At 36.6% G+C, this 22880-nt stretch overlaps 1 protein-coding gene across 1 annotated transcript in view; it reads left to right on the forward strand.

The window, feature by feature from the left end:
• Positions 1 to 22880, forward strand: part of CNOT10 (CCR4-NOT transcription complex subunit 10) — a 31599-nt gene that overhangs the window by 3208 nt on the left and 5511 nt on the right. The window contains exons 2-13 of the mRNA XM_008504375.2: positions 1835 to 1926; positions 4686 to 4847; positions 5402 to 5552; positions 6465 to 6610; positions 7500 to 7586; positions 7931 to 8014; positions 8970 to 9087; positions 10888 to 11037; positions 11850 to 12052; positions 15545 to 15666; positions 16328 to 16504; positions 18981 to 19061. Coding sequence (XP_008502597.1) covers positions 1835 to 1926; positions 4686 to 4847; positions 5402 to 5552; positions 6465 to 6610; positions 7500 to 7586; positions 7931 to 8014; positions 8970 to 9087; positions 10888 to 11037; positions 11850 to 12052; positions 15545 to 15666; positions 16328 to 16504; positions 18981 to 19061 — 1573 coding nt within the window. The remainder of the gene's footprint in view (positions 1 to 1834; positions 1927 to 4685; positions 4848 to 5401; positions 5553 to 6464; positions 6611 to 7499; positions 7587 to 7930; positions 8015 to 8969; positions 9088 to 10887; positions 11038 to 11849; positions 12053 to 15544; positions 15667 to 16327; positions 16505 to 18980; positions 19062 to 22880) is intronic.

The following is a 22880-nucleotide window of genomic DNA, read 5'->3' on the forward strand; positions in this document are numbered from 1 at the left end:
TGGCTTTTATTATACAACTCAGGCAGAAAGCGTTTGCTTATTCATTGCTGTTCTAGAGATCCTTGGAGGGTAATAGCTTTCTGTTCAGCTGTACAACCACAAGATTTAGAGCAGGAATCAGACCTATGATATATTTAGCTTGAAGGAGAGAGGTACTTCTTGTTCCTATTCTCTTTTGCTGCAGGAAACCTTGGCATATCAAATTTTTTCTGATCTTTTTCTGTGTTTTAATTTTCTCTCCTGACTTTCCCTTTAAAGGAAAAGGCAGTGCAAGTGGTGTATATCAGTGCCTTATGTACAGTCAGATTTTACAGCAGGTGCATGCAGTTCTGTATCCCCTTGAGATTCCATCCCTCCAGAGTACTGGAACTTCTGAATCCTAAAGTTTGTCTGAATCACAGTGGGTTACTTTGTAACTTGTGGGTGTGACATTGGTGAGATTTTAACCTCATTGGCATCTTGGTGATCCAGATCTGTTGGTGATGATGGAAAACGGATTTTGCAGTGGAGCTCACAGATAAGTGTTTTCATTTGCTCCAAATGAAAATAAGATTAGCAGAGATTTCATTACATGTGGGAATTCTAGGGAAAAGAAAGAACATGTTGCATTTATAAAGCCTACCTAGCCTATTAGGTTAGCAAAACGTAGGTTACAGCAAAGCTTCCACTGTGAAATTCAAGAAATAATTTTCTGCACAAGTGGAAACCATTGCTGGTTTATATAATCTTTGTTTCAAAAAAATTAAATTATTTTTGCGTGTTCTAGCACATGAGTTACTGCTTCTAAAAATAAGCTGTCTGGTGTGGTGGCTTGTGTTGGATTTTTATCTCTGGTAGTTTGCGTTCAGTACACAAAGGAAGGGTTTGGTGGGTTTCTTTGCATCTTCTTGGACATGCAATGTCTGTATTGTGGTTTTTAATGCAAATTCACTAAATGCTTTATTACATTATTATAAATGTAGACTTCTTTCTAGAAAATATATTTACAGTGACTGAAAGGTAAAATATTAGGAATTGTATGTGAAAGAAATTGAAGATGATTTGAACCTCATTATAATGCTATATAAATGCTCAAAGGGGTCATCCTCATAATTGCTACATGCTGTTCTTGTCTTCTTTATCTGGAAAAATATATGGTAGAACAGGAAAAGAGTCAGGGGAAAAATAACATGTGAGGAAAATGCAGAATAGCCTGTGCTGTTCACCTATGAAGGGAAGATTCAAAGGAAGAATTGTAAGATTGGAAATGAGCCTGAAAAAGTGTATAGGCAGCATTTGGTTGAGTCTTGCAGTATAATCTCTAGAAAGCATTTAATGGAGTATATTGAAGAGTACAAAAGCATAATGAGTTTTTAAAAAACTTATCAGGTCTGTCAGTCCTAACAATGATAGTCCAGTTGCATCTTCTTATTTAGGGAGACTTACTAAGCAGGGAGCTGGGTGGAAGTTCCAGTATTTGCTCTGTTTTTTATGCTGTTCCCTAAAGCATCCTTTGTTTGCTGTTTAGGAAACAGCATACAGGGTTTTTTTATCTAACCCAGTGTGGCATTTACTTTACAATGTGTTGCCTTCACTGCAAATAAAGGTAATCCTGGTGTATGGCTGCAGCTTTAAAGAGAAATCTAAAATGTCAGTTAACTTGCAGGACTTGAGTTATTGATTGAGCACAGCAATTTAGGTAGGATTATTACATCTACATTTCAGAGGAATTCACTAGAAGTATAGCATAACTTCAAGTATTTTAGTGTAGTAGGGAGACAGAGCTGCAGTTACGTGGAAATTTAGCTGCCATCACATTTGAAAACTCTCTTGTTGTCTCCTGTCCACTTTACAGATCAAGGTACAGAGAAACATGAAGGAGCAAGTACTTCTGGGATTACTGATCAGGAGAAGGAATTGTCGAGCAGTGCATTACAAGCTTTTCTGGTGAGACAAAGACAAGCTCTGAGATTTTTAATTCGCCACATAACTGTTAATTCATCTTATTTTTTTCCCCATTAGCACAGTTGCAGAAATATTAATGGGATGTTGTACCCGAAGTATCACTGGTTGTGTTGTTATAAAGGCAGCACATATATTTTCTGTCTGCTCTGATGTGAGGAGAATGGTGGGGGATACTAGAATAAAATGTGCAAAAGCACATTTTATTTTGATTAGCAAAAGTTAGTCGTCTTGAAAGCTGCATAATAAGTTAATTAGAAGAAGCAGGCGGCTATTCAGTATCAGCTTGGAAATGCATGATCACTCTGAAGAATTAATTGCTTCAAGATAAAAATGTTGTGTTAAAGGGTTTAGAGGAACCCCATGTGTATGAAAAACAGCAACCAAAAAAACCTATTTCATTTTAACATCTTGCTGTATTTGGTCACAAAAATCATTTTGTACTGTTCTGTCACTAAATCAAAGCATGTTCTCCAGACAATGTTTGCTACCCCTTTTGTGTTTCTTTAAATATTTCTTTTTGTGTGTGTTAAAATTCAGGTACCAGTTTACTTTTTATTTGTGTCATCTCCTAATTTTATTTAGTGTAACAAGTTATAGGAATTATAATTGCTGTTCTTTTCTGTTGTTGTATCTTTGTCTCCACAATGCCTTGCATAATTCAGTTCTGGGTTTGTTAAATACATCAGGGGAGAAATTTAAATACTGTCTTTTGAGATTCCTGCTTGTGTGTTTCACTCATTACTTCTATTTTGTCTGGAATGTTGTTACATGAAGTGCATGTAGCTGGGCCTTAAATTACTACAGCTGATGTTCACTGATGTCTTTTGACTGCTTTCTAGCTCAATTACTCTTTTACCAGCTATGTAAACGCCAGCTTCTTGCTTGTTGGCATTTCGTCCTGAGAACTGAAGACACAGGAAAGGATTATTTGTTTTCCACCTTGCCCACAGATCTGCATGCCTTAGATACTTTCATTCTGCTGGTGACTTCATCTTTATACTTTACACTTTATACATCTTTTATACTGTTCCAATGTATCTTGTTTATCTCATTTTTTTCTTGCTTTAAGAACTCATTAATATCACAGAGTTCAGAGGTGGTGACAGATGTCATCAGAATTAGTCTGGTGCCTTGTCTGCCAGTTTTTTTGCTATTGAGTTGCTGTAAATAGCTTTGTGGACTGCCATGAATGCTGCTTTATCATATTTCACTTCCAATTTCAGTCTTGATAGAATTACTATAATTGTATATTACCTTCCAGATCCTGTTAGCTGAGGAAAAACATCACAAGATGTCCTTGTTCAAGCTAAGATGGAGACAATTTTCTTTTTTAAAATTTTATTTTTCATTAAGTTGAGCATTTAGGGGTTCAAGGCTTTTAGTCCAACTGTAGTAAGAAGCCTTGTTGCTGTGGTCTGAAAGCTATAAATTTTGAAGAGAAGCTCTGAGTGAGTATAAACACATAAAGAAAATAATTGGGAGATGGACAGGCTCAGTTAAAAAGCATGACAGCACTTGATTTGTAAGTCCCCATGTTTATGCACATGACCAGTAGGCAATCCATGCTGTTGAGATTTAAGAGTGGCAGAAATACTGTGTGTCAATAAACATCCCACTTGATCTCTCTGTAAATTGGATAACTGGACTTTCACAGGAGCCTGCAGGAACTGGTATGGTTCTGTTAAGTGTAGCCACAGAATGGCAGCTTTCTTGGGAAGAGCAGAGCCTTTCTCTGGAGTAATTTTTTTTCCTTAATAGAGGTAGTTAGTCAAGAGCTCAAGAGAATCTCTATGGAAAAGCACTTGAAGGAGGAGGAAGTGGAGAGTGGATGTGGTACTTGAGAGCATAGCTTTTGGTTGTGAAGCACTGAGAAAGATGGAAACAAATCTGCATATCTGACAGGCCAGATTGGAAGTAACCCAGATAGAGAAGAGGTGATGGTGATTATTCCTGTATAGGAGTTGTACAGTAGAGTGTGAAGGATCATTTCTCTTCATTCTCCAATGCCACTAAATTCCTCCTTGCACCAACACAGAAAAGACTAAAGCTGAAAAGAGGTGAGCCATTCTGAAGTCCTTGCCTATTTCTGAGGTCAAAGAAGGGCATTTCTTTGATTAAATTGCACCTCAGAGGAGCATCATGCTTTGGTTCTAGCTTCTGTTTAGGCATGCCTGGATGACTGAATGCTTCATTCTACAATACTGAAAGTGTTAAAAGTGTTATTTATATCTACACCAGGGAAGTAACACACTCTCTTTTTCCAGCCTGTGTTATGCAGACCTCCACAGACTAAATTGTAGCTCACAGTTTTTCCAGATCAAGTATGGATGGGATTTGCCTAAGCAACTGCAGCTGTTCAGTGTACTTGTTATTAGAAAAGATTATGAAAACTGAGGAAATAAACAATCTTGAAACTCAATATAATGCAGAGAAGTCAGAAGAACAATCTTCATTGAGGCAGCATTTTGGAATAATCGCAGCATTTTGGAATAATCCATTTGTCCTTCACAAAATTCTCTTCGAGGTTTGGGTGTGAACTCAACTTTTAGTTTTACATTTCATACCTACAATCTGCATAAATAATGAAGTAGACATTTAGTTTGCTTTACTTGCTGCTGCTGTTGGAAATACTTCTTTGGTCTCTAAACTTATCAGAGGACACTTTCATTAAAACTGACTGGTCTGTTAATTTAAACCTTGTATCTTCTAATTCATGTTTCTGATACCTGTGCTATTTCCAGGCTGGAAACTATGATGCTTGTTTACAACACCTAAATAGTCTTCAAGACATCAACAAAGATGACTACAAAATAACTTTGAATACTGCAGTTGCAGAGTTCTGTAAAAATAACCAGACTACAACAGATAATTTCAGACAAACCCTTAACCAGCTGAAGAACCAGGTAATGCAAACTTATTGACATGGTTCCTCATTTTGAGTTCTGTTAATGATGATGAGAATCTCCAGGGAAATAGGAAGAAAACTTATGCTCCTTGTCCCCTAGCTTTGATAAAGGAATAAGAAAGTAAACTTTCTTATTACTTAAATTACTTTTAAACTTCTGAATCTGATTAATCATTTAAGACACTGCTTTTATAGTTCTGTTTTTAGTTATTACTGAAATTGATCCAAAGGTTAAACTTTCCAGAGATTATAACTGTAGAAAGATCTTCTGTGTTCTTTCACTAGGAAGTTCATAAACCTCAAATAGTTTGAAGTAATTTCGTACAAAATAAAAAAAGAAAATGTTACTTTACTAGACAAGGGACAACTTTCCATTCATTTGTTACTTTTTTACTAGCTTGATGTCGAATAAGAATAAACTTTATTACGTTATTGCTCTTACTGACTTATATTTAGATGGATTGATACCTTTGGATTAATTTTGTAAAATATTTGACACTTTTTAAAATCATAGGTATTGAAAGTTTAATGAAATGGGGTGGTTTTTTTCAGGTTCACTCAGCTGTTGAAGAAATGGATGGTTTAGATGATGTGGAAAATAGTATGCTGTATTACAATCAAGCTGTTATTTTGTATCACCTGCGTCAATACACTGAAGCTATTTCAGTTGGGGAGAAGCTGTACCAGTTTATAGAGCCTTTTGGTATGTAGAAAAAAAAATTGTTCATGCAATAACTATAGAAAGATCATTCAGTCTTTCTCACTATTGGACAAGTAATTTGTAAATTACCTAATAGGGTTCTAAAAAAGTAGATAGGCTTTGGAATGAAGACAATGTTTTACTTATATCAAGACCAACAACAGAGTTTTGGGGGAAGGTACTTCAGAGACATTTAGCAGACAAATAAAATGAAATTGAAAAGGATTTTTGATAACCTTACAAGAATTAGTTATGTAAAATGGGCAAGCTAATTAAATTATTTAAAATCTACTCTTTTCAGGCATCATACAACTTTGTAAGTGGGTGTATATTTGCCAGGGTACCCACATTTTTGAATATGTGCATTAGGTCATACATAATTACATGTGCTCTTACCTGACTAGAAAGCCCACAGCTTTTATGAGCTATGGCACTGGATGTAGTGGAATTGCCATACTTGTAGGAAGAACCTTCATAATCCTACTTGAATTTTGGACATGACAAAGCTGAAGGGTCTATATGTGTGTGTGTCTCAATAAATTAGGTAATCACTACTGTGTTTTTCCTTCAATTCCTCCCAATTTTCAGTATGTCTATTTGGGAATAATTTTGTGAAACCAGCCAAGTAGAGATGTATTTGTATGGAATTCTTTCAAGTTCTTTGGGTTTCTATGCATGCATGTGGCACCACGCATCTTTTAGACACAGGCTCTTTGATGCTGATGTGCTCAGAGCAATTCTCAAAAACCAGCAAACATAGAATACATGTTAAGCTGTCTTTAGGCTATGCTTTTATGCTTGTTTTTATCATAATGTTGCATACATGGAGTGTATAGCAAATTTTTTAATTTCATCATGTTTTGAAGGATTGGTGCTAGAGCTGTGAAGTAATTGTTACTACTTTGCTTTATACAGAAGAGAAGTTTGCCCAGGCTGTGTGCTTCTTGCTTGTAGACTTATACCTGCTAACTTACCAAGCTGAGAAAGCCTTGCATCTACTTGCTGTTCTGGAAAAAATGATTTCACAGGGCAACAATAACAGCAAGAATGGAAAAAATGAGGTAAGTTTAAAATTGTATGAATGCCACTAAATCTTTACCAGAAGGATGCTTTAGCTCAGTCCAGAATTTTAAAAAATACTTTGGAATTATAAAACTGTGTTAGATCACCTGTAACTTCAGACAGAAATTTATACATGTAAGTAACTGAGTTAATTGCATAGAACAGCTGTTTCTATTATATGTGTTGTTCTTCTACCCTTTTCTCTTACTCTCAGGGAGCTAAGAAGTGTTTTTTAAGTCAGTGCCTTGCATTGGGAAGATAGTATTTTTCAGGGTCAGATACGCATTTTTTTCTTGTTAATTTCCATCATCCATCTTGGATGATGAAAATATGTGACTCTAAGTTTGAAAGGGAAGTTGGTATCAGAGAGGAATTGCAATTGTGTGACCAAAAGTAGCTTTTTTTACCTTGTACCTAGAAGTATGAGGCATACTTTTAAATTAAATCTTTGGTATCTGTCTTGGCAAAATCAGTTGAATGAGTAGTGGCTTATAAGTGAAAAAACGTCTGTCTTTTCCTTTTGATGGAACGTCACACTTAAGATAAAAGATTTTAAGTATTGCAGCAATTTTACTGAAGCAAATGGTAGACTCTAGAATGTGCATTTCATCCTTCTGGGTAAGAGAATTCTTAAAATAGTCAGCTGCAGAGCAACACAGTGTAACACTAATCTTAATATAGAATTGTTCTCTTGGCTCGTGTGATTGTTCTTGGATATTGATTATTAAGCTCAAGTGACAGTATTTGGTGGGATGTGTAATTTTGACTGTTAAATACTTATTTTTCTTCTTAATGTGGTGTTGATAAAACTGGTTTATGAAAGAATCTTTAAGCTGAATTTAAAACGTGGCTGTTACTAACACTTTTGTTTGTTTGTTTGTTTGACAGTCAGGTAATAATACAAATAAAGACTCCTCTAATCAAAAAGCTGAAGGTGGAGCCTTAATAGAAGTTGCTAAATCTAAAATACATCAGGTAAGTGTCTCCATATGATATATGCAAGAACATCAGTTCAAGTTTTTCTTAAAAATGAGTACCATCTGCATCTAATCTAGTTAGGCTTGAATTGTGATACTCTTGTCTCTAATTTTATATTGTAAAACAAAAGAATTAATTTAGCTAAGTCTTTCTTTTGCTAAGACGTGTACAGGAAAAATTGACCTAATTGGAATAGAATTGCATTTTTCTTTTTAAACAGCTTTTCACTACCTATTTTTAAGATGTATATGTAATATTTGGTAATAAATCTCTAAATGTGACTCATCTTACAAACCTGCACATTATTGTTTTTTTATTTAAAAAATGTTTTTTTTTAACAGTATAAAGTTAGAGCCTATATCCAGATGAAGTCACTAAAAGCATGCAAGAGGGAGATCAAGTCTGTTATGAATACAGCTGGGAATGTGAGTATTCTTAAGGCTATTGGGTTTTGTGATCTGGATCTGTTAATTCTTTTAAAACTGAATTTGGTAAAGGTCTTATTGAAGATAGATATCTGAAATAATGCTTTATGTAGTCAGATGAGTTTGTAATCTCTTCTGCAAGTGTAATTAGTGGAGAATTTTCTTATTTGCACTATTTTCAATTGTTCAGAAAAATGCACTCTAATGATGACAAAATAACATCAAAACACCATACAATAGAGAGTTTCATATTTTTTTTATAATTTAAGCAGTGCAAAATATGTTTTAGTTTACTATAAATGTCAAGAGTACTACAAACTTCTGATGTTTTTATTTAATTCTGGGATATGCAGGTTTTTGGGTTTTTTTCTTTTTATTGAAATTTTTTGGAGGCTTACCTCTTGCTAGAAAGCAGTTTCTTTTTTTACGTAGGATTTCTCAACTCAGAATTGCGTCCACCATCCCAGATAAATTCTACATTAACTGAGGAGCAGGGAATGGGAGGAGAGCACTTCCCTTTTGTTGCCAGTCTCAACAGCTGCTAGTTTGAGAGAAATCCTTCTGGATCATGAGGTCTCTGTTGTCAGACCAGGAAGATCACAGCCCAGGAGGAAGTTGTTGAACTCCGGAGGGAGGGAAGCGTGGGGAGGAGTGTACTAGAAGGCAGGTTGGATAAAGATCCTCTTGAAAAAAAAAAGATCCTCTTCATTTGGTCATTGCAATGACAGAGTTTTCTAGAATGCTGTTGGGTTTTTGAGCAGTAACAAAGGGTATGCACAGTTTTGTAGTCTGCAAGAGGTGTTAATCACATGCTCAACAAAGAAATGCTGTATTAAGGGCTAAGCCAATGTATTTTTAAAATGGCAGGAGGGGCAAGTTGTTTCTGAAGTGATTTAACATGAGCAGTAGAAATCATAAAACAAGAGTTAATTAACTATTGTTTTCTCCTTCACAGTCAGCTCCTTCTCTCTTTCTTAAAAGTAATTTTGAATATTTGAGGGGCAATTACCGTAAAGCAGTGAAACTTCTAAACAGTGCAAACATTGCTGAACATCCAGGCTTCATGAAAACAGGTAAAATCCTTAATCCTGCAAATATGTAAATATGCATTATAATTGGACTACTCATTGATATTCATTTTAAGCAAATGAATGATTACTTAAGGGTCCTGAATATCATAGGTTTATCTGCTAGATATATTTTCATCTTCCTGGTTGTGCTCCTTCGCATAACGCTGTTGTGTTTTTCATTGAACATTCTTTTAGAGAAGGCAGTGGTTGGTTGTCTAAGAAAATGAATTTAGGAAGGTATAAGTATAGTATTTGCAAGGCTTTTTTTTGCATTTCTAAATCAAGTCATGAAACAAAAGGCAACGTACCAGATCTAGAACTGAGGTTTCAGATTGTACTCAAAGAGGAGATAATAGCACTTGGAATGATTATTTGGGGGAAGTGCAAATGTTTCACAGTGTTAGGCTTTGACTTCTATTGTATGCCATTTTAAAGTTATTTTTATATCTAGAAAGTATGTATGTGTACACATTACAGAGATAATAAGTTTACATGAATGTGTATCCTTTTTTGATAGAAAAAATTACTTATATATGCTACGTATGTATACAGTCACTGTATACCATATTTAAATACACTCAAGATTTTAGTTGACTGCTTAAACATTGGTTGAAAAATCCAGAAAGAAAGCTGGCTTGTGTCAGTGGAGAGTTAGAATTTTGAAGCTTACTTACAAAGTAAATCCACTTAATTTCTTTACTATTAGTTCAGTGATGTTCTTGTGATAACACTCTTAATTTCTTGTGCTGTAAGGTCCTTTATCTAGTAGATATTGCTGCTTAGATTATAGAAGTCCCAGAGCTGACCCTGTGAATCACAAGACTGAGTGTATTTTGTATTGTACTTCTGTATTTACAAATAAGTTGAGTGGAAAACATTAAAATATTTGGCATAATGCCTGTTCTGGCATGTTTTGACACTTCTTTTAGAATTTACTGTAAATTATATTTTTGACAGGTTTTATGTTCAGAGTTGTTTTTGTAACAATGTTTCCTGGAACTGTCATTAAACTTAAACATTTTTCTATAATTTTTGCACTATCTTTTCTACACAGTACAGTGTTTCTACACAGTACTTTATGATCTTCCTAGGTTACACTTAAAATAATGTCTGGTAATCCGCTAATGGTCTGTTTCTGCATTGCTTTGGGTTTTTTTGGGGTGGTTTTTGTTTTTGTCTTGTTTTTTTTTTTTTTAACCTGCTGGCAGTTCTGTAAAGCTTCAGTTAACAGCAGATGCAGATAAGTCAAAAGTTTGATTTTCTGTTCTTCATTATATAGAAGGAGATTCTTACTGTGTTACCTGAACATGATATACTGAGGAAGGAGAATGCATTTCCTGCTTGTATGGCTAAAATTTGTTTATTTTATAAAACTTAGGAAGGCAACATTATTTGAGAACTTCCTCTTTTACAAGAGCCATTTGTTAAAAAATGTGAGTTGCTTGCATGCTAAATGCTATGAAAACTCTACATAAATTTACTTCAACTTTGCTGGCTGACAGATTTGCCTTTTACCTGGTGGTTCTCCCAGAATATGGTGCATAAGATCTGGAAATCTGTGGCTGCTTATATGTAGGTCATTTCAGGTCAACTGTCCAAGAGATCAGAGTGATGTACAGAAATACAGGTTATTAAAGTTCTTGCAAATCAGGGATAAAACTTCATAATCCATTGACGTCTTGCTGAAGAACACTTTTAATAAACTACCATAATATGCTGACCCATGAGAAGAGTGGTGGGAGCATTTTGTGGGCTGAAGGACACTTTTCACTTTATGAAAATAGTCTTTTGCTGTTCTCTCAGGTGAATGCTTAAGGTGTATGTTCTGGAACAATCTTGGCTGCATCCACTTCGCAATGGGAAAGCACAATTTAGGAATTTTTTACTTTAAAAAAGCTTTGCAAGAAAATGATAATGCTTGTGCCCAGCTAGGAACGGGTAGCTCAGATCCAGGTAAGACTTTTCAGACTATTATTATTATTTCAGTAGTATTATATAACATGTACCTTGAGTGACAAGGAACGTAAGTGGTTAGCATTTAATGTACTTCAGTTTTTATTAATGATACAGTTAATTTGTCTTTGGTATCAGCTTTTCTGGACCCCTCAGTTCAGGAAGGATATTGAGATCCTGGAGCAGGTCCAAAGGAGGGCAACCAGGCTGGTGAAGGGACTTGAGCACAGACCCTATGAGGAGAGGCTGAGGGAGCTGGGGCTGTTCAGCCTAAAGAAGAGGCGGCTCAGGGGAGACCTCATCACTCTCTACAACTCCCTGAAAGGAGGGTGTAGCCAGGCGGGGGTTGGGCTCTTTTGCCAAACGACTTTCAACAAGACAAGAGGGCACGGTCTTAAGTTGTGCCAGGGGAGGTTTAGGTTGGATATTAGAAAGAATTTCTTTACGGAGAGGATGATCAGACATTGGAATGGGCTGCCCACTGAAGTAGTGGATTCTCCGTCCCTGGAGCTATTTAAAAAGAGACTGGATGTGGCACTCAGTGCCATGGTCTAGCAACCGCAACGGTGGTTCAAGGGTTGGACTCGATGATCTCTGAGGTCCCTTCCAACCCAGCCAATTCTATGATTCTATGATTCTATGTTGAAGGAATGTATTTACAGAGGGAGGCAAGTGATTTTCTGTGATGAAAGTTTTTTGTAAAAAAAAAAAAAAGTTTGTGGGTATTTCCCACAGCTTCCCTTCTTTTCCCTGAGTTATGTTTCGAACTCTCCTGACTCTCACATCCAATATTATGTTATACTTTTCTGCAGGTAAAAAATTTTCAGGGAGACCCATGTGTACACTACTGACTAACAAACGGTATGAGTTACTCTACAATTGTGGAATTCAGCTCCTGCATATTGGGAGGCCCTTAGCTGCCTTTGAATGCCTGATTGAGGCAGTCCAGGTTTATCACTCAAACCCCCGGCTTTGGCTGAGAATAGCAGAATGCTGCATTGCTGCCAATAAGGGGGTAAGTAGATTTGCAGATTCCCTATTTTGATTGTAGTTGCAATATACATCTGATCACAGAAAGGAAGAAATAATATCTTGAGTTATGCATTTTAAAGGCCTGATGTTGTAACACTGTAATGTCCAGATTTCGGTTTTTTGTATAATTCTGTTTCCATGTTTAATCCGAAGCTGCAACTGGAGGAGGAAAACTACCACAGAAAAAGTGTTTTGAGACCCAATGTTTATTTGACTTTTCTAAGATCAGAAGAATTTGAGTGTGCTCTTCAAAATATTGGCACAAGAAAGCATTCAAGTGCCTGTTAAAGTTCTTCAATAAGTTTTTTGCTGGACACACTGGTTGAACATGATTTTATTTTGGCAATCTGCCATCGTATCCCTTTGGCATTCCAACTCTGAATCTGAATGGGTAAACCTGAATTTGTTTGGAGCACTTTAGATTTTGAAAAGACACCCATTGGTTTACTTTACTTTGTCTAGAAATAATTCTAGAGATAAACATAAAAATATTCTTTGGAAATAAATTATTATCTAATGAGACATCACTTCCGGAAGCAAGATGTTCTTTCTGTAGTGAATGCTCTCTATTTAAAATATGCATACAGTTTTACCTACTATTTAGGTATATTTTATGATGTCCCAACTTTCCACACTTCTTGGCAGAAAAGTAGTTGGGTTAATATGTTTTTTATATATATATAAATAAATGTGATTACAGAGATATATGATAAAACCAACCAACAAAAAAACCCCAACACTGATAATTCTGTCTCTCTTGCATGAGCAGAGGAATTAAACTTACACAAGGTCTTTTCTCTGTACTAAGTTCTGTGGTTCCAAGGATTTCCATTCCTGGATTGCAGAAAAGGCAACATGAGACTGGAGTCAGTGACCTATTCTGGTATCCAAGGAAGGAAAATTTTCATGGCTGATCTTCTGTGTTTGACATCAGTATTGATGAGTGATGCACTGAAACAACTGTGATAGCTTTTGTTGCTGATGCTTTGAGGAGGAAGGGTTCTTTTTCTTTTGGGGGAATTTTTTTGACTGAAATATCTTAGATTTTTATGTTTAGACTCTAGAAAATGCATTGCAGCCCCTGAAAGAATGCAGGTCTATCTTAAGTTTTAGCTGAAGTAGTAGAAGAAAACATACAACTGTTTAGTTGAGGTGCTTTCTCTCTCCTTTAAGGCTAGATACTAGTGTGTAAAAGATATGACTGTAAGTATGTTGCTATCATTTTAGGAGATTGTAAGGTTAGTTTTTTATGTTTTCTCAAATATGGTGATTGGGTCAGACTGATGAATTATCTTGTTTAAAAGCAGAATACAGAACTCCTAGAAATTTACTAGAAGATGCAAAGACTCTTAGTAGTAGAGGTCTACTAACAGTATTTGGTTATAGAGAAGCTTCCTTCATGGGATGTTCTCAATTCCTATTTGCAGTTTTCTTGATGTTCAAGTAATATAAACTCTTTAGACACTTCTTGTTTAATTCTGTCTGCTGTAAATCCACTATTCTAATTCAAACTTGGCTTAATTTTATAGGCTGGAGGAGGATTCATTTAAGGTGGATGTAGATAACAAGATGTGCTCTGGTTTCCATTGACGTCTCTGCTTGGCAGAGGGGTTGGAACTAGATGATCTTTGAAAGTTCCTTCCAACCCAAACCATTCTGTTATTCTGTGACACTGTATTCACCCCCTTCCCTCTTTGAATTCTCTGTTTTCCCTCTCTGGGTGGCCTCTGCACCATTATGAACTACACACTATCCACATCCTTCCAAATACAAAATTTTTAACTTTTCCTGTGGAATTTCAGTGGTGATCATTACTTTCCTGCCTCTGTTTCAGAAAATTTAAGATACTCACAGCTTCATAGGGAAGGTTTGCCTCTATCCCCTTTTCACAGGCACAGCATTGAAGCTTTATGAGTGTTGGGTCAAAAATGCATTGACTGTGCTAGCTTTGTCAGAAAGTTATGAGTATTTAATTTCATATAGCACAATAAGTGCAGGAAAAACATCTTTCTTCATTCTAATTTTGCAATTTTCTCTGCCTTAAGGTCTTACTGGTTACAGGTCACATATAGATAAAGAAGATAGATACAGCTTATCATCTCTAGTAGAAAGCTGGGTATGGGAGACTGGATTAGTATAGGTTTTGTGGCAAAAGACAAAGCTGGGATTCTGTTTATGAAGACAGTATTTAGCAGTCTGGAAAAAAGAAATACAGACCCTTGTGGGGCAATTCTTTATTTACTGCAGACTAACAGTAGATCATGCCAGGCTCCAGAAGTTTAGCTTTCTTCCTCCTACAGTTGTGATGTTCTGTGGTGTATCAGAGTGCTTGAATTTGTGTCACAAAAACAACTTGTTTCCTAAATTTGTGATCTTGAGGAAAAAATGTAATCTGGATGCTGTTAATATTAAAGTGTCTTTAAATTATAATTTGCAACATGGCAAGTAAGGCCCTAAAATCAATAGTGTGTTTAATTTGACCTTGTAACTCAATTTGCAATAGTATTCCCTGGTATCTAAGTAGGGATTCATATTTACACTCTGAATACCATGAAGAAAAGTAGTTTCATTGAAACTAACTTTTACCTGCTTCAGTATTTTAGTTTACAAAATGTAGATGGAAAATGATTCCTTTTCTGCACTTTTTAAAATGCTGTTTTCAAAATATATTCTTTGTGTCCAAACTATAGCCATATGTTTTCATTAAGTTTTGTTTGGGTTTTGGAGTTTTTTTGCCATTACTTCTACTTCACAGTGATAGATTTTTAAAATATGAATTTCAGATAATTTTTTCCTTACAACTCTTGATCACTAAGTTTACTTACCAACCAAGTTGTTAGGTGTCTTATAGTAAAGCAAACAAACCCTAGTGTAGAGGTAGTTCTTGGGACTGGCACTTAGGTTGCTTTCAGTTCATTTCACCCCCAGAATATCTACATACTAAAAAATCTCTTGAACAGGTTAATTTAATGTAACTTTGCATATATTGTAATTCAGCTTCATGCTCCCTATGGAACAGTTTGAGAGCAGCTTTTTCAGAAAGTGTGTTCTGAGTAGTATGTAAGCAGAGGGAGAAGGTGGCAAGCATTACAGTGCCAATTCTGAGTGTTATTTGGCTGATCGTGTGATTTCTTTTTAGATTTCCTCGTGGCTCTCTTAACACAAATTGGTTCATTGTTCTTTTGCTTTCAAAACACAGGAGAAACTAGGTCAGTAGGCTATCAGACAAGCTGTCAGAACTAATCTGTGCTTACACTGTGTGCATTAAAATTTCTCTGCAACACCAAGACAATAGAAGGCCCCTGATCCTTCATGGTACTTAATATTTATAACTGTACCCATATAAACTGTATATTCCCTCATATTAGAATTGCACAAAGACCTCTTCCAGCTTTCACATTTTGTGAAGCTCTCATTTGACATCCATGATGTTTTAGTCCTCCTTTTTGTCTAATTTCTATGTTTTTCCTTTCAGACATCAGAACAAGAGACTAAAGGTCTTCCCAGCAAAAAGGGAATTGTGCAATCTATTGTAGGTCAAGGCTACCACCGTAAGATAGTCCTAGCATCCCAGTCAATACAGAATGTTGTTTATAAGTAAGTATGTTTTCTGATAGGCTTTTTATTTTTTTATCAAAGCTTGCTAAGGATATGCATCTGTTTATCAGGAGTTTTAAAAATTGTCACGGAATAGTTATTCGTTTTGGAATTATTAATGTCGTGAAGAGAGAGGAATACTAAATAAAATTCTTGATGAGTCCTCAACATCATTTGGCTGCCTTCTCTATGATGGCCAGCAGAGGGCTTAGCTGTGTATTCATCGTAACTAAGACGGCTATTAAAGCTTTAAACTGATCTATCTGAAATTTGTATTTCCAGTTAGCTAAATCTGTCCTCTTTTTCTCATTTAAAACTATATTTTTTCGGTAATCCACTTTAGAAAAGTGCAAGAAGAATATAATTGCTCTGTCATAAAACTTAAGAAAGTAAAGAAAAACTATTTGCAGTTGAATCTGCTGAGTATTTGGGCATTGTGCTGTACTTTTCATTTTTAAGAATAGCAAGATGCAGACTTTGTCATAAATGAAATGTCCTGTATCAAAACATGATTTAACTTTTTTAAGATAAAGTTTCCTCTGCATTCATATCTTTCTGGAGTTCTGCTTTTTTAATTTTATTTTATTTTATTTTATTTTATTTATTTATTTTTACTTCAGTAGGATTGCTACTCACCAGCTAAATTCTGTGTCTCTTTAAGTGATGGGCAGTCCTCAGCAATACCTGTAGCCAGTATGGAATTTGCAGCAATTTGTCTACGAAATGCCTTGCTGCTACTGCCAGAAGATCAGCAGGAGCCAAAGCAGGAAAATGGATCTAAAACTAGTAGTCAGCTGGGGGGAAATACAGAAAACAGTGAAAGCAGTGAAGCATGCAGGTAAATAGAATTTCTTATAAACCTTTCTTTTTGTCCAAAGTAACTCTTGCCTGAGAGTCTGTGTCTGCTACTTATCCTGTTTGACCAGCAGAAAAAAATAACTTGTGAAAAGTCTCTTAGCACTGTTGGGGTATCCAAGGAAAACTGTTTAGCTGCTTGTTGTTTTGATTGCTAGTGTGCTAACTCAGGAATAACATACTGGGTTTATTCCTTTCATTCCTAACAACTTTAATAAATTAGGCAGTGACATAATTTTTTTCACCATCCATCTTATTTTCTGTGCTGCAAATGTTACGTTTTCCCACACCCTCCTGCAGTGCACATTGGTATTTCTCTAATTGTAAGTGAAGTTTCACACGTTACAGGGATTTTGTATGTGAGTGCACGTGCACCATGTATTTGATTCAATATATAGATGTCTAGCAACTCATTTGTAAACATTTCCCCATGATTAGGTCTGACATTCATCAGCCCCAGTATGCTTTGTTGTGTGTGTTTTAAACTGAGAATGGGAAACAAGATAAGTAAAAAAACAGCTTAAAGCTTTTGCTTAATAAATTGTACTTTACAAAAAACAGTTTAAGAAAAAAAATTTTTTTTTCCTCAAAACTTCAGAATAGTAGCTTGTGGTCAATGTATGTCAAATGTTAAATAGCTGGAAAGTGTTTTCATATTTTGCATTGATCCTGATGGATTCCATACTTCCTTTTTGAAGAGTAACTTTGGCCACAGCCTGCACCTCTATTGATGGCCATTTCGAGAAGGGAAGAGTTACAATCTGGAAAAAGTGGCTATGTTAGAACTTGAATTACTTAAAGAGTATATAAAAAAACATGTTCTTGTCAGATGCTAGTACAGATGGATTTTAATAAGATAAGATCCATTTGTTACATGTCAGGATTTACTGCATATATCCTGTGTTGCGTGGGCACGAGGTGCATCCCCATGTATTCCCAGGTTGCCTGGGGGGTAGACTTGGGCTGGGAGCCAGTGGCTGCTACCACTACAATAATATTTGAAGGCTGGTCTCTGTAAACCAATTATTCACAATGACAATCTTTCCTGTCAAGCAATCAAATTTTTTATAAACTTCAAGAGGGAGGGAGGTGTTTTCTTTTTTGCTTGCTGAGGTTGGAGGTTGTGAGCTAACTTCCGCTGGCACGTGTCGTGCAGCTCATTGAGATGAAGCTCCTCTGGTTTAATTGTGACTTCTATTTTAATCTTATGGGGCCCGCTGAGTGGCAGTGATGTCAACAGAATGGTGGCACTTGCTCAGGTGAAACCTCCCTTTAACTTAAAAAAAAAATTGGAAAAGACTCTCTCATATATTCCAGTGGTCTTTGCCAGTTTCAAAATACCCAGCAACAAAGCAGGCTGTTTTTGAATTTGTGTGTCACATTCTGAAAGGTTTTCCAAGGATTTGTTCCTTCTGACAAGGAGGGACCCTCTCTGTAAGAGGACAGTAAAAGCTATAAGGCATTTGAAGAAAGTCACACTGATTGAACAGGATGGTTTTGAAGCTAAAACCACTGACTGATGAGGCTGACTCTGAGACAGATTCTTCTGTTATTCAAAAGAAACAGTGGTTAAGGATATTTTTTAAATTTAGTTTTTGGCAAAGGCATTCACTACAGCAGTGCTGAGTACACATTCCCTTGCAGTCTGTTGCTGTCTCTTTTGAAAATCTAAGAGTTATCTTACCTGCTTGTAATAAATAGATACGTAACTACATCAATGAAAAAGTTCTTGTTAGGTGGACAGACTCACTTCAATTCCAGTTTTTAATCTGTTGTTTCCAAACCTTAGTGTTTAGTTCTGTGTTCTAAACCTTAGTCTCTCTACCAAACTGCAGCTGTTAACCCTATCTTCAATTCTCATTCCAGAAGGAGGTTGCCTTTCACCTTATTGGAGAGCTAAATTACATACTTCTAGAACAGAATAAATGCTTGGTCCCCCAAAAAAGCCAAATGTCACTTTAAGAAAGTGATTTTTTTTTTAAAGACATCTTTAAATAATAAAAATAAAAGGCAGCTAGAAGTCTAAAGGAAGCTGTAGAACTTCATGGGTTATCTTCCTAGAATATTTATGCAACTAGGTTTTAAGATTTCTAGGGAGAGAATACTGCTATTCTTACAGGCTAAAAGAAGAAAGGCTACAAAAGCAGCAAGTTATGCATCTCTCCAGTTTGAAGTTCTTGTCCTACATTAAACTTCCAAATTAGCTTGAAACTGTGGAAAATGGTGTGGTTTGTTTGGTCTGTCAGTCAAATCCTTCCCAGCAAATGCTCCCTTTCTTTTCAAGAACTGTTAGGATAAGAGCATTTGCCTTCATTTTTGCATGTTTCATTTCACTGTTTTTTAGGCTGTAGAATTTGCTGTCCTTTTAAATAGAGTGAACAGAGATCAATGATTTTTACACTGAGAATTTTGAAATTATTTACAGACACACTATAATGAATACATTGTTTTTGTCCTAGCAATAAAAGCCATGAAGGGGATAAATTCATTGCAGCTCCACCGTCTTCACCTTTGAAGAAACAGGAATTAGAAAATTTAAGGCAAGTAAATAACATAAAATATCCATCACTAAATAAGCCCTCTTGTAAACTGCACTGTGATTCTGGAGTCATTGCTAGCTTCTTTTTGATTTTAGGCAGTTGCAACATTTAATTGAAACTGTTAATCTAAGAATGCTTTTTTTTCAAATGCATGGGCTTCCTTTATTCTGGGCTTTGAGTCTGAACAAGTAGAAACCACCAAGAATTTCAATTCAGAAGGTAGATCAGTCTGATCTCACTGTTAGAGGCTTGGCATTAGATATTGAACAAAACTGAAAAATCTAAGTCACATAAATGACAAAGCTAAAAACCTGACAATGGCCAATGTGATTGGTGGAAAGTGTGGAAATTGCTGTATGTACATTTTCCCTTTAAGGCATTGATAAAGGCTAGTTTGGAATTCAGCCCCCAGAACATTATATGTTTGTTTAATAGGAAATAACAAATGGAAGAGGTAAAAACAGCTATGTTGCTTTCAAATAAGAATGGTGCTCCTTTCAGCATGAGTATACCTGTAGTTTGCATAAAATTGCCTCTGTCCAAGCATTTGGCTTCCTCAACATGGAAGAACATAGGTAAAATTTGACTTTTTTTGTGTTCTCAAAGTTCCTTAAGTACTCTCCAAATAGAGTGACTCCAGTGAGTCTAAATAAGTATCATGTTATCTGGAACATCTTTGCTTTTCCCCAACAAGATTATAATTTTCTGGCAATGTTAATTATTTCAGGTGGCTGGCAGCCCCTTGAATATCTCTCTTCCTCTGAAGCTTACACCTGTTTAGAAAAATCTGGTTTAAGTTTCTGTTATGGACAAAGAAGACAGTAATTTCCCACTTAAACTTTTGGGTAAACACTGTTCCAACCTAACCCCAGGTAGCCTGTGTTTTATAATGACAAGCTTAACCTTTGCTTTGCTCCACCATGTGTAGCAAATATACTTGTATTCATTTGAAAGCAATGTGGCAGGAGTCTGTGAGGAGACATAACCAATACCTTGGTTATTTATTCTGAAGTGGTAGAAAAAGTGTGCTACTGGAAATAGAAAGCAGTGTATTAAAACAGTTGTGTGGCTTGTGGTTGTGGTTGTTTTTTCTTTCCTTCTGAAAATGTTGAAAATGTGGTTGTCACATGTCAAAATTGCATGGAGTCACACTGTGATTTTTAATTTTTTTTTTATTAATATGTAGTCTTTTATAGTCAGCCATTGTTATCTACTGAGAAAATCTGACAAGGTATAAGGAAAAACTTATCAGTTTAACTAGAATTACACTGCTTCTTGTAAAGAACATCATGTTAGGAAAGGAAAAGCATCACAGTGCTACATTTGGAAAATTTTGCAGATTTTATTGTAAAAATTGAGATGGTTAGCACCAGGCCTTGTTCTAGCCTCTTATTCCATAGCTTGAACAACTTTGTGTTAAAATATTAATTTTCCTCTTCAAAGCAGCTGCAGCTAAAGGAGTGGTTTGATCAGCTGCTTTATCCTGACTAGATTTGAACTGCAAGCCCTTGCTATAAGGCATGTGATCCAATTTTACCATATTTTCTTTCTTTGGACTCTCCCATTGGCTCTGTCCAGTCCATCATCATTCTGCTGTATTGATCTTATTTAATTATATATTTTTGAAATGTGCATACCCTGGTATTTCCAACCACATCACTAACACTGCTTATAATATCACAGGTAATACTGTAAGGACCACCATTGCCCACCAATATGCCTTGTCTTGCCTCATTTGTACATTTAAAATATTGCAGTGGTCTGTTTGGTCTCAATACTGCAAACTTAAAATTATTATCACCCAAAGCTGTTTCACTCTTCTTCCTCCCTGTCAGCCATTGTTCTCCCCTGTTTCCCCTCAACTGGTGCTGACTTTCCCCATGGAATGAGCACAATCTGCCTTCTGCATTTCTTCATGTTTTGGATTGTTTTGTCTGTACTCAAGCAGAAGTAGTTTGCACCCACTATTGTGCTTAGTTAGCTATTTTAAGTTATTTCAGATTTGTGATGTTCTCTACATGGTTTAGAAGTGTAATTTTTGGTGCCTTGGTAGTAAGTTTTGAACAACTGGATTTGCTCTGTCTCACCCTTTGCCTGAGAAATAAGCCAAGAGAGATGCAGAGTTTGGGTTCTGTAAACTTGCAGTCAGTGTGGGCTGACAGATCTTGTTGCCTAGACCTACACAAGAGGATGTTTGACATAATCTGGCAGTTTAAAAAAACATTTTTCTTTTTCCTAGTGCAAAGGCAGTTTTATTTAGGGCATGCAGAGGCTCAGTGATGCTGGAAGTCTGCAGTGCTCAAAGGCGACCTGTGGAGTTTTGTCAGAATCCTGACTGGGGTGAAAAACTAGTTTGTCTTTTCCCTTGTGGTACAATTCTTCTGCTCCGATTAGCTGTCAGGTCTCCTGAGTGTTTGGTTTAACCAGCTCAACAATGGATCTGAGTGCAGGAGAACAGTACTGCTGGGGAGAAAACCTTGAATATTTTCCTCTTCTTTAGATGGCAGTTGCTGAAGAATCTTGCCAGCTCTTACGTGAATTAAACACTGATTTGTTCTCAGAGCACAGGAATAAGTTTCTGTTTTGCTGGACTTAGCTGTTGCATGACTGGAATTCACCCTGTGTTTGAATTTACACCTTCAGAAATAAAAATAAGCTTTAAAAAGTGTGTGAAATAGGAGACACATAGTGATGTAAAGGGCAGTAGCAACCAACTCTACAGTAGCAACTAACTCTGCAGGCCTTGACTTGTGTCCGAGGGTATTTAGCTGGTGACAAGCATCTCTGCTGGTTTAAAAGCTGTGCTTCCTTGAGGCAGAGGCAAAAAGAGGCTAGTTAGAAGCAGGCTGTTATTACAGAGGCTTTCTTCCCCATTCCCTCCCCCTCCCCCAGTTACAACCTTTCAGAAATATTTTAGGTTTGGGAGTTGAGCTGGGGAAGCTTTCCTCTCCCTCTCTCAGGCTTTTGTATGTGTTCAGATCTGATGTGACATCTGGGCACAGTGAAGAGGAAGTGGGGGGTAGGGAGAAACACCGGCAAAGTTGCTTATCCTGCTTGTGTATAATTAAGGAGCATGCCTCCTGGGAAAGGGGAATAAAGGCACCCCAGGTCCTGCCACGAATTACATGACTTAGTGCTGGACCAAAAGTGGGCTTGACAGTTGCCAGAAGGTTGGCGTGGTAATAGCCCAACAACTGGCGGGAGAGTCGAAGGCTCTTCTCCCATCGCTCCTAATGAGACCCCGCTAAGTGGATCTGTTCTCCCTCCCTGGTGAAGGACCCAGTCTGGGCTCACAGCAAAACGTTGCAGCAGGCAGAGGCCTGAGGACAAGGCAGCCTGTGCTGAATGATGTCTTATAAAGGGGAAAATATCCCCAAGTGCTGTGTTTGGGGAGGCAGGGAGGTTGTTACAAACCATGAAGCTTGGCCTAATGATGGCATCCTGATGTGGGGTTACTGTTTGAAGATGGAAAATGCAAGTAGCTCAGGTTTCATTACAGAAACTGTCAAGAAATTTTGTGGGTTTAGACAGATAAGAAAGTCAGTGACAGCCACAAAATTGCCACGTATCAATCATAGTCTTGGCAACAGATGACAGCTCTCAGTTGAATGCCAAACTGGAAATACCAAATTTTCCAGTGTTTGTTGCCACTCTGTGTGCAACTGTTCTACAATACAAGAGTGAAATATGTTAGAACCTAATTGATTGCTCCTGTGTGTCTATAGATTGTATGTTACAGGAATCTACAAATCAGCTACCCTTTGCTGCAGCAGCAAGGGAGGGCAGGGAAGTATACGTTAGAGTCCAGGGGAAAACTAA

Source organism: Calypte anna, chromosome 2, assembly GCF_003957555.1.
Source record: "Calypte anna isolate BGI_N300 chromosome 2, bCalAnn1_v1.p, whole genome shotgun sequence".
In the NCBI taxonomy this organism is placed as follows: domain Eukaryota; kingdom Metazoa; phylum Chordata; class Aves; order Apodiformes; family Trochilidae; genus Calypte; species Calypte anna.